This window comes from Natrix helvetica (genome assembly GCF_964273705.1).
Source record: "Natrix helvetica genome assembly, chromosome: 1".
Classification (NCBI taxonomy): Eukaryota; Metazoa; Chordata; class Lepidosauria; order Squamata; family Natricidae; genus Natrix; species Natrix helvetica.
This window is the reverse complement of record NC_138548.1, coordinates 10,662,488-10,674,519: the sequence shown is the minus strand read 5'-3', so window position 1 is coordinate 10,674,519 and position 12,032 is coordinate 10,662,488. Positions and strand designations below refer to the sequence as shown.

The 12,032-nt window shown below is 46.4% G+C and overlaps 1 protein-coding gene across 3 annotated transcripts in view; it reads left to right on the top strand.

Annotated features, from left to right (window-relative positions):
• HCN2 (hyperpolarization activated cyclic nucleotide gated potassium and sodium channel 2) overlaps positions 1–12,032 on the top strand; it is a gene marked incomplete at its 5' end in the record, with an annotated part of 83,867 nt that overhangs the window by 59,138 nt on the left and 12,697 nt on the right. For all 3 annotated transcript variants that reach the window (XM_081958515.1, XM_081958514.1, XM_081958513.1), the window contains one exon: positions 10,117–10,278. In XM_081958515.1, coding sequence (XP_081814641.1) covers positions 10,117–10,278 — 162 coding nt within the window. The remainder of the gene's footprint in view (positions 1–10,116; positions 10,279–12,032) is intronic.

Below are 12,032 nucleotides of genomic sequence, written 5' to 3'. Positions count from 1 at the left end.
TTGGCCACGACGGCCTCCTGCAGCCCTCTGCCAGTGAAAATGAAGCTCACAGAGGCTGTGCATGGCCCACCTGGGCTTCGTTTTCAGCTGTGACAGCCTCCTGCAACCCTCTACCAGCAAAAACGGAGCTCGGGAAAGCTGTGTGTGGCCCACCTGGGCTCAGTTTTCGGCCGCGATGGCCTCCTGCAGCCCTCTGCCAGTGAAAATGAAGCTCAAGGAGGCTGTGCATGGCCGACCTGGGCTCCGTTTTCAGCTGTGACAGCCTCCTGCAACCCTCTACCAGCAAAAACGGAGCTTGGGGTGGCTGTGTGAGGCCCATCTGGGCTCTGTTTTCGGCCACGACGGCCTCCTGCAGCCTTCTGCCAGTGAAAATGAAGCTCAAGGAGGCTGTGCATCGCCGACCTGGGCTCCGTTTTCAGCTGTGACAGCCTCCTGCAACCCTCTACCAGCAAAAACGGAGCTTGGGGAGGCTGTGTGAGGCCCATCTGGGCTCTGTTTTCGGCCACGACGGCCTCCTGCAGCCTTCTGCCAGTGAAAATGAAGCTCAAAGAGGCTGTGCATGGCCCGCCTGGGCTCCGTTTTCAGCTGTGACAGCCTCCTGCAACCCTCTACCAGCAAAAACGGAGCTTGGGGAGGCTGTCGGAGGCCCATCTGGGCTCTGTTTTCGGTCGCAATGGCCTCCTGCAGCCCTCTGACAATGAAAACAGAGTTCAGGGATGCCATGTGTGGCGTCCCCGAGCTTCGTTTTCACTGGCAGAAGGCTGCAGGAGGCCGTCGTGGCCAAAAACGGAGCCTCAATGAGTAACGTCGAGCTGGCCAGCCCCCACCCCTCCAAACACCACCCTGACGCGACCCTCGATGAAATCAAGTTTGACATCCCTGAGCCAAGTCAACGGGGAAGCCATCTGGATTCACTTAACAATTGTGCGATTCACTTCATGACGGCAGCAAGAAAGGTTGTAAGACAGGGCAAAAACTCACTTAGCAACTGTTTCTGCTTAGCGAGAGGAATTTGGGGCCCAACTGAGGTAGTAAGTCGAGAAATAACCTACACACATTCTGAGCATCTACGGCTTGTGATTTCCTGATTGACATCACGAGGGTCCTTCTGAGAGCTTAAAAATCTGTGATGCTGATCCTGATGGAGAGGCTGCTTTGAAGAGCCTGGCAGGTGAATTTAAGGGAATTGGCACACTGGTGACAGTTGTGGAATTTTAATAACAGGGTTCAAAACAGCTGCCGGGCGGGAGGGAGGTTTGCTTACTCAGAAAAAGGATGCTATAAAATCGGATTTTTTTCAAATCCATCCAAGGCAATGGAGACAGACAGAAATTATCAACGTTGCTGCCATCTAGTGGCAGGATTGAGTTTTTCAGCTAGGTGCAGTCTGAAAAGCATTTGGTTCCTTCAGCTGTTTTGCGACCTTCTGGTTGTTGACAGGGAGTCCTCTACTTATGGCTACAACTGAGCCCAAAATTTCCATTGGTAAGTGAGACAGTTAAGTGAATTTTGCCCCATTTTATGATGTTTCTTGCCACGGTTGCTAAGTGAATCATTGCAGGTGTTAATTTACAGATTAACAGAGTTGGAAGGGACATTGTAGGTCATCTAGTCCAACCCCCCTGCCTAAATTTCTCCTTATTTCTAGGTTGAATATCTCTCCTTGGTCAGTTTCCACCCATTATTCCTTGTCTGACCTTTAGGTGCTTTGGAAAATAGCTTGATCCCCTCCTCTCGGGAGCAGCCCCTCAAATATTGGAAGTCTGCTATCCTGTCTCCCCTTCTCTTCACTAGACTAGCCATGCCCAGTCCCTGCATCCGTTCTTGATATGTTTTTCAGAATACGATTGTACAGGTAGCCCTCGACAACCACAACTGAGCCTCAAATTTCTGTTGCTAAGTGAAACATTAAGGGAGTTTTGTCCCATTTTAAGCTTTTCTTGCCACAGTTGCTAAGTGAATCACTGCAGTTGTTAAATTAGTAGCATGGTAGTGCCTCCTTCAAAATTCAAGAAAGGAAATCCCCGACTCCATTGTTTTAGAGAAAAGGTACTTTTACAGAAAGTGAAGTGAAAACAGCGAAAGTGAAGCAAGATCTGAGGCTAAAAGGTGCGGAATTTTACATATCGAAAGTTTACGCAAATCCCTCTCCCCCAACAACCCCAAGCTAAACGTCCAATCTTCAGCCCCCAAGGGTAACATGTAGGCAGGGGTGGGTTCCTGCCAGTTCTACCCTCTTCTATAGAAGAGGTTCCAGAAATCTACAGTGCCGTTTAAAACCGGTTCCAGCTCCCTTCCCCCGCCCATCCGCACATCATCAAGATGAAGAGCGAGAGGAGGAATTCTGGGAGTTGAAGTCCACAAGTCTTAAAGCTGTCAAGTTTGAACATCCCTGGGGTTTTTTTTTCCTAAAGGGTTAGGGGTGCAAGGGTTTTGTAACTTGACAGCTTTAAGACTTGCACACTTCAATGCCAGAGTTCCTGAGCCAACATGATTGGAGGAGGAATTCTGGGAGTTAAAGTCCACAAGTCTTAAAGCTGTCAAGTATGAACACCCCTGGTTTTTTTTTTCCTAAAGGATTAGGGGTGCGAGGATCTTGTAACTTGACAGCTTTAATACTTGCGTGCTTCAAATGCCAGAGTTTCTGGGCCAACATTTTGGTTGCTAAGCAAGAGCGTTGTTAAGTGAGTTTCACCACATTTTACAAGTTGGCCACTCCCACCCAGTCACATGGCTGGCAAGCCACTCCCACCCGGTCACATGGCCAGCAAGCCACTCCCACAAAGCAGACCACACCTATGGAAGAGGTTCTAAAAAGTTTTGAAACCCACCCCTGCACGTGGGGTACATCTTCAGGTGGCCTCATCCATCTAGTATGCAGAGACGGTTGGCCTTGACCAGACCTAAACAAGACCACTCAGCAGGCGTAGAAGATGGTGAGAACAAGACTCCCTCCTCGTCCCGAGGTATCTCCTCCAGCACGATTCCCCTCCCAAATACCAAAACCCCCTCCCTCCCCGTTACTATGGCAGCCGGTAGCAAGCAAGCGATATAGGCTGACACGAGCTTCCCCATTGATTTTGCTTGTCAGAGGGGATCACGCGACCCCAGGGATACTGCAACCGTCATAAATGTGAGTCAGTTTCCAAGCGTCTGAATTTTGATCACGTGACCATGGGGATGTTGCAACGGTCGTAAGTGTGAAAAACGGTCATAGGCTACTTTTTTCCCCAGTGACGTCGTAACTTCGGTCACTAACTGAATGGTTGTAAGACGAGGAACACCTGCATCCTCACGCAAGATCTGGGATGCCTGGGAAACCTATGGCAAACTCTGCAAGGAAGAACAAATACTGTATTTTTTGGATTTTAAGACGCACCGGGGTATAAGACACATCAAGATTTTGGAGAGGTAAATTAAACAAAAAAGTTTCTGCACTCTGCAGGCCTCCCAAACGCTCTGCACTCCTTGTTTTTTGTGAAAATCGGGGCATGCAAAGTGGGGGGAGGCAAAAACGAGCAAAAAACGGCCCATTTGTTTGTGAAAATGGGCCCGTTTTTTGCCCCAAAAAGGGCATGCATAGCCTTTAGGAGGCTTGTAGAGTGCTCCTGGGGGCTGGGGCCGGGGGGGGGCAAAAAACGGCCCATTTTTCACTTATTTTTGCTCTCCCCAGCCCCCAGGAGCACTTTGCAGGCCTCCCAAACCCTCTGCATGTCCATTTTTGCAAAGGGGGTAGAGTGTCGGTAGGCCAAAAATGCTTTATTCGGTGTATAAGACGCACCCAGATTTTCATCCTTTTTGGAGGGGAGGGGGGAGGTGCATCATATACTCTGAAAAATACGGTAATCAAATCGCTGTCCAGAGTAATGAAGCATACACATTACACAACCAAAGCAGCACAATTGCTTCTTCATTGATGCCCCTGAAAGGACCCATTCAATCCAAAGAAACATTTTGTGCTTGCAGCTGCCTTATAAAGGTGATGAATTATAATCATAGGAAACTAATGTGTCTAGCGTCAATATACAACATCAGATGTAAATCTGCAAAGAATTTTTCTTTCTTTCATCCTCCCCCCTCCCAGGAGCGGGGGGGGGGGGAATGAAAATGCAAATCGAAAATAGGGAGCAAAATAAGGAAAGGAAATGTTGATTTTCATTGTGACCTTTGTACTTTAGCATCCTATGCTTGAGATCAATTGTTGACATTTTTACTGTTAGCTGATACCCCTTCTCCATCCACAGAGTCAATAAATCAGAAGGTTCGAAGAACTGAGCCTTCTCCATTTATCATCTTGCACGAATTTAACCGCTGGGTAGAAAGATAGTAAAATTGCACCGTTCAATGGTTATTCCCAGCCTTTAGCAAAACGTTTTCAACCATTGGCAGTAGAGTTTAATTAGCCATAGATCTTCCTTCTGGGAATTGGCTTTCTCTCTCTCTCTCTCTCTCTCTCTCCCTCTCTCTCTCTCTCTCTCTCTCTCTCTCTCTCTCTCTCTCTCTCTCTCTCTCTCTCTCTCATCTATCTATCTATCTATCTATCTATCTATCTATCTATCTATCTATCTATCTATCTATCTATCTATCTATCTATCTATTTGTGTTACAACCCCTGGTATGCCCAAATATGGTTCAAATCCCAGTAAGGGTATGGCTAGCTGATGAGAGCTAAATAGCTTGAAATAGATCTATACTAGTCTCCCTTTATTTATTTATCAGCACAAATACAACACATCTATCTATCTATCTATCTATCTATCTATCTATCTATCTATCTATCTATCTATCTATCTATCTATCTATCTATCTATCTATCTATAATCTCCACACCCATAATACTATGCGTGCGACCCCAGCACACATGCGTGTGCAAACCCCACCCCCCGCTTTTGGTGCACGATAGACCTGTTTTTCACCCTCCCTAGGCTCCAGAGGCTTTCTAAGAGCCTGGGGAGGGTGAAAACAACCTCCTTTGCCCCCCCCCCGAGGATTTTCAGAGGCTTCCCTGAAGCCTCCGGAGGGCGAAAAATGGCTTTAAAAGAAGACTGAAGTCAGCTGGCCAGCGTGTGCATGTGCCCTAACAAATTTCTCAGTGTGCCACCTGTGGCACGCATGCCATAGGTTTGCCATCACGGCCCTGGAGATCATGTGACCCCAGGATTCTGCAGCCATCATAGATCCGTGCCAAGCATCCAAATTTTGATCACGTGACCATGGCAACATTGTTGTAAGTATGAGGACCGGTCCGAAGTCACCTTTTTCAGCACAGTCATAAATTTGAACGGTTTTTAAACCGATGGTCGTAAGCAGAGGTGATATTCAGCCATTTCGGACCGGTTCGGGCGAACAGGAGATTGCAGGTGGGCTGCCCCTGCGTTATGCCATCCTATTTAGCCACGTTTTTGAGGCCTCATAAGTCGAGGACTGTCTGTATCCAGGTGGGCTGACGGCTGAATTGATTCTCATCCAAAGATCCTGGTTTTGAAATTTCTCCCTTCATCTTGCGTGGATGGCCTCCTGCAGTGAGCGGCACGGGAACGTGCTTTGCATTTCTCTAGGCAGCTTTTGGAGATAATTTTTTTCCCCCTTTCCAATCACTGAGGTGACCAGTTCAAGCTTCCGCGTAGGAACATAAACAGCTCTTTCCCGTTGGAGATCGGTGAGCAAGCGGCAGACGGAGGATTGCAACTCTCCGATTTTTCCTCGTTTTTAATTCACTGCGGAGCTTACAAATTACGCCACTAAATTGATGGAAGCATTGCCGTTGCTGAAAACAGAAACGGTTAGCTCAGCCTCCGAGGTAGGGTGGATTCCTGGCTTTGGAAACGCTTCGGTTCCTTATGGGTATCCTCTAATTTTTTTAAAAAAGCAAAATAAAATCCTCGCATTGTTTCCGCTTTAGGGGACATTTATTTTTTAAGGAGGTTTACAGGTTGTTCCTTGGAAGAGGCTCCTGTGCACGGTGCGGAGAGAGCTTTCTGGGTCCTGGATGGGTCAAAGATAGTCACAGAAGGAATGCAGAAATGCATTATCATTGTGCATCAGTCTGGCCAGTCATTATCACTTTTAAGTTGTCTGTTGTCTTACCTCATTACAGGAATAAATAAGGGGATTGCATTAAATCACGACAGTGTTTATTTGGGATTTAAAAGAGATTTTAAATTCGAGCATCTGTTTGGTCTAGTGAAGTGATGGCTAACCTTTTCGTTGTCGCATGCCAAAAGTGCGCAGGCGACAGCGTGCGTTCACATTCTCACGCCCATAGTGCAATGCGCGCGCAACACCCACCCATGCTCCCCCCGCGCATGCATGCTTGACACCCTCCCCACCGCCCTGTTATGGATCTAGCAGGCCTCCTTACAACTCCTGGGACCAAAAATGGGCCCCTCGTACTCCCCCTGCCCCCCCATGTTCCCCCCTCCCCCATACTCCACCCACCTATCACACATGTTTGTGCGATCCCCGCACATGCACACGCATCTCCCACATATGCCCCATCCCCTACACATGCACAGGAGACACCCAAAAATCAGCTGGCGGGCGGGAGGTGCGCGCGCAATTGCGGTGGAGTTGAGCTGGAGCGACAGGTGGCACACATGCCATAGATTCGCCATTATGGGTCTAGTGGTTAAGGCACCCAGCTAGAAACCAGGAAACTCTGAGTTCTACTCCCGCCTCAGGCATGAAAGATGGTTGGGTGACTTTGGACCAAACACCAGGAGACGGTGAGTTCTAGTCCTGCCTTAGGCACGAAAGCCAATTATACAATACAATACAATACAATACAATACAATAATACAATAGCAGAGTTGGGAGGGACCTTGGAGGTCTTCTAGTCCAACCCCCTGCCTAGGCAGGAAACCCTATACCGTTTCAGAGAGATGGCTATCCAACATCTTCTTAAAGACTTCCAGTGTTGGGACATTCACAACTTCTGGAGGCAACTTCTGTTCCACTGATTAATTGTTCTCACTGTCAGGAAATTTCTCCTCAGTTCTAAGTTGCTTCTCTCCTTGATTAGTTTCCACCCATTGCTTCTTGTCCTGCCCTCAGGTGCCTTGGAGAATAGTTTGACTCCCTCTTCTTTGTGGAAACCCCTGGGATATTGGAACAATGCTATCATGTCTCCCCTAGTCCTTCTTTCTCTTAAGCTAAACATACCCAGTTCCTGCAACCGTTCTTCATATGTTTTAGTCTCCAGTCCCCAGTTGAGTGACTTTGGGCCAGTCCTTTTCTCTCAGCTCAATCCACCCCGCAGGGTGTTGTTGTTGGGGGGAAAATAAGTGGTGGAGGAAGGAATATTAGGTATGTTCCCTATCTTGAGTTTGTTTATTTTTTATAAAATACATAATAAATAATATATAGAAGCAATATAGAAGCAATAAATAAGTAATAATCTATTTTTTTATACAAATATTGTTTGTAGCAACAGTGCCTTGCTAATCCTACAAGTAGGTAATATCCCTGGCCACTTGGGCTAGTCAAACCTTGGGTGAAAATCCACCAGAAATGGAGAGGATAAAATATAAGTGGATTTATAATTGTTGGAAAGGAAATCAGAAGCCATTCCTTTACATTTATATTTATTTATATAAATAAATACACACACACACACACACATATATATTTCTTATCAACATTCTTCTCTTTATTCTTACTTTCCTTTTTTCTTTAAATTTGAACTCTTCATTCTATAGTTCTTTAAAATAAAAATTAATAATTAAAATTCCAGTTCAGTTTCTCACCTAGGCTGGAAAATAAAGAGAAAAAAGAAATCTGAGCACAAGCCAATCCCAAATCTTCCCCATATTGATATTAAACAAATGCCATGAAATCCTCAAGAGGAAGGTTTGGCTCGGAGGAATAACAGAATAACAGAGTTGGAAGGGACCTTGGAGGTCTTCTAAATTCAACCCTCTGCTCGGGCAGGAAACCCTGCACCACTTCAGACAAATGGTTATTTAATCTCTTCTTACAAACTTCCAGTGTTGAAGCATTCACAACCTCTGAAGGCAAGTTGTTCCATTGGTTAATTCTTCTAACTGTCAGGAAATTTATCCTCAGTTCTAGGTTGCTTCTCCCCTTGATTAGTTTCCACCCGTTGCTCTTGTCTTACCCTCCGGTAATTTGGAGAATAGTTTGACTCCCTCTTCTTTGTGGCAGCCCCTGAGATTTTGGAAGGCTGCTATCATGTCACCCCTGGTCCTTCTTTTCATTAAACTAAAGGAGGAGAATTGACTTTTCTTCAACCCAAATTTGGGGTTTAAAAACAACAAATGGAAGAAGCGTTTGAAAATCCTGCCCCTTCCTTTCTGTTAATACCATCTCATTCCTGGCTTCCACACTGTCGCCATTGCAATTTAAATAAAGAAATAAGTGCTTCGTAACATCCTATTTGTGTGCCATAATATTAGTTTATAATAATAATGTGGGGTCCTTGTTATTCTCTCTGCTTGGTTGTTTGCTTGCAGATGTTTTATTGCCTGATTAGGTAATATCATCAGTGCTAAGTGTTCACATAAATTATAATAAATAGAATAGAATAACAGTTGGAAGGGACCTTGGAGGTCTTGTAGTCCAACCCCCTGCTTAGACAGGAAACCCCTACACCACTTCAGACAAATGGCTCTCCAACATCTTCTTAAAGGCTTCCAGTGTTGGGGCATTCACAATTCTGGAGGCAACTTCTGTTCCACTGATTAATTGTTCTAACTGTCAGGAAATTTCTCCTTAGTTCTAAGTTGCTTAGACAGCATCCCTGAGGAGCTGAACGAGCCTCTGCGAGAGGTAAGTCTCATCCACACCCACAGAAGGGGATGGGCCATGAGAAGGTGGAGAAGCAAGGGGTAGTAGATCTCGGCTGAAGGTCTTCATTGTCCAATAGTGTGGAATTTAACAGAATAACAGAGTTGGAAGGGACCTTGGAGATCTTCTAGTCCAACCTCCAAGCTCATGCAGGAAAGCGTATATTATTTCAGATAAATGGTTGTTAAATCTTTTCTTAAAAACCTCCAATGTTGGAGCATTCACAACTTTTGGAGACAAGTTGTTTCCCTGTTTAATTGTTCTGTCAGGAAATTTCTCCCCAGTTCTAAGTTGCTTCTCTCCTTGATTAATTTCCACCCATTGCTTCTTGTCCTGCCCTCGGGTGCTTTGGATAATAATTCATTAAACCTGTATGACCGCTCTGACTCTCAACAAATCTGGTTGGCTCAGTAACCAATCCATGAAATTACAGTAAAATCAATTTAAAAAATAAAGATAAAAATGACAAGCACAGTGAAGGGAAGGGTCTCACTCTCCCCTGCCAAAGTTGGGTGAATAATTGACAAAAGGTCACAACCATTCTCATATGTGCCAAATTCCAGATTCAGTCCTTGTTATCCGGGCGCACAGGCCATGCGCATGCAGAGAGGACGCTCGTGTGAGCAAAGCACATGCCTGGTTGCTCTTCTCTGCACTCTTTCCAGAGTCTCTACATCTTTTTTGTATTGGGGTGACCAAAATTGCATGCAGCATTCCAGGTGTGATCTTACTAGGGCTCTATAAAACAATACAGGTAGTCCTTGACTTACAAGAGTTCATTTAGTGACCATTCAGAGATACAGCAGCACTAAAAAAAAAGTGCTTTTCAGAATTATGACCATGGCAGCCTTCCCCACAATCAGGTGATGGAAATTTAGACGCTTGGCAACTGACTCATATTTATGACGGGTGCAATATTCCGGGGCTCATGTTCCGGGCCCTTTGGCCCTTTAGTATTCTAATATTCCGGGCCCTTTGCTGACCTTCTGACCAGCAAAGTCAACAGGGAAATTCTGATTCACTTAACAGCCGTGCTATTAACTTATCAACTGCAGTGATTCGCTTAACAACTGGGACGAGAAAGGTCGTAAAACGGGACAAAGCTAACTCAACAAATGTCTCCCTTAACAGCAGACCTTTTGGGCTCCATTGCAGTCGTAAATCGAGGACAACTGTACATTAACACTGACTTATTTTTCTGACTCTGAATAGCATTCGACCACCAGACGGATCTCTGCAGCATCTCCAAAATGGGGGACTCTGCAACTGAACTCTTTTTTCCATTCCCCCCTCCCCCTCCCCCCGGGACAGATATTCCACATGACGTATGACCTGGCCAGCGCTGTGATGCGAATCATCAATCTGATTGCAATGATGCTCCTCCTTTGCCACTGGGATGGCTGCCTCCAGTTCCTCGTTCCAATGCTGCAGGATTTCCCCACTGACTGCTGGGTCTCCATCAACGGCATGGTGGTAAGTCAGAAGGAAACAGGCAGAGGACTCTTCTTCTCCTCCTCCTCCTCCTCTTCCTCATTCTCTGCCTTTTCCTTCTCCCTCTCCTTCTCCTTCATCTTCTTTTTCTTCTCCTTCTCCTCCTCCCTTTCCTTCTCCTCCTCCTCCTTCTCCCTTTCCTTCTCCTCCTTTTCCCTCTCCTTCTCCTTTTCCTCCTCTTCCTTCTTCTCTTTTTTCTCCTTCTTCTCTTCCTCCTTCTCCTTTTCCTCCTTCTCCTTTTCCTTCTCCTCCTCCTTCTCCTCCTTCTCTCCTCCTCCTTTTCCTTCTCCTTCTCCTCCTCCCTTTCCTTCTCCTCCTTCTCCTCCTTTCCCCCTCCTTCTCCTTTTCCTCCTCTTCCTTCTTCTCTTTTTTTCTCCTTCTCTTCCTCCTTCTCCCTTCTCCTCCTCCTCATTCTCTGCCTTTTCCTTCTCCCTCTCCTTCTCCTTCATCTTCTTTTTCTTCTCCTTCTTCTCCTCCCTTTCCTTCTCCTCCTCCTCCTTCTCCCTTTCCTCCTCCTCCTTTTCCCTCTCCTTCTCCTTTTCCTCCTCTTCCTTCTTCTCTTTTTTCTCCTTCTTCTCTTCCTCCTTCTCCTTTTCCTCCTTCTCCTTTTCCTTCTCCTCCTCCTTCTCCTCCTTCTCTCCTCCTCCTTTTCCTTCTCCTTCTCCTCCTCCCTTTCCTTCTCCTCCTTCTCCTCCTTTCCCCCTCCTTCTCCTTTTCCTCCTCTTCCTTCTTCTCTTTTTTCTCCTTCTCTTCCTCCTTCTCCCTTCTCCTCCTCCTCCTTCTCCACCTTTTCCTTCTCCCCCTCCTCCTCCTCTTCTCCTTTTCCTTCTCTGCCTTCTCCTTCTCCCCCTCCTTCACCTCCTCCTCCTCATTCTTCTTCTCGTCCTTCTTCTCCTTTTCTTCCTCCTCCTTCTCTTCTCCACCTCCTCCTCCTCCCTTTCCTCCTTTTCCTCTTCCTCCTCCACCTTCTCCTTCTCCTCCTTGCAGCGTTTGTAACTTCACACAGCCAGACACTGCACAAGCAATTCCATCAACAGACACATTGACCTAAAACCCGCCTCCAGGCCCCTCAGAATCCAAATCACCCACAGCTGACCAGAGGTGGGGCTGACCCTCAACCAACCCACGTAACCTCCCCCCTCACCAGCAGTTCACCTCCAAATGATCCTGACGTCCCCATCACAAGACCCATCACAAGACCCTCACTTGGCACACCAATACCTGAAGCCCTCATAAACGGAAGACTGACACTGACATTCCCTAAACTCCTAAACTGAAGATGTTACCTAGCCTGGTAATGAGACGTTCAGAAACCAACCCACAACCTCAGAGAACGATCCTTCACCCTCATCCTACACCCAAGCGACAGATATTTGCCACTATTGCAATCTTTCTTTACACATGAAAGCCGGGTTACATTGGGCCAATCACCAGGAGACGGTGAGTTCTAGTCCTGCCTTAGAAATGACAGCCAGCAGATGATTTTGGACCAATATTACAATACAATAGCAGAGTTGGAAGGGACATTGGAGGTCTTCTAGTCCAACCCCCTGCCTAGGCAGGAAACCGTATACCCTTTCAGACAAATGGCTATCCAACATCTTCTTAAAGACTTCCAGTGTTGGGGCATTCACAACTTCTGTAGGCAACTTCTGTTCCACTGATTAATTGTTCTAACTGTCAGGAAATTTCTCCTCAGTTCTAAGTTGCTTCTCTCCTTGATTAGTTTCCACCCA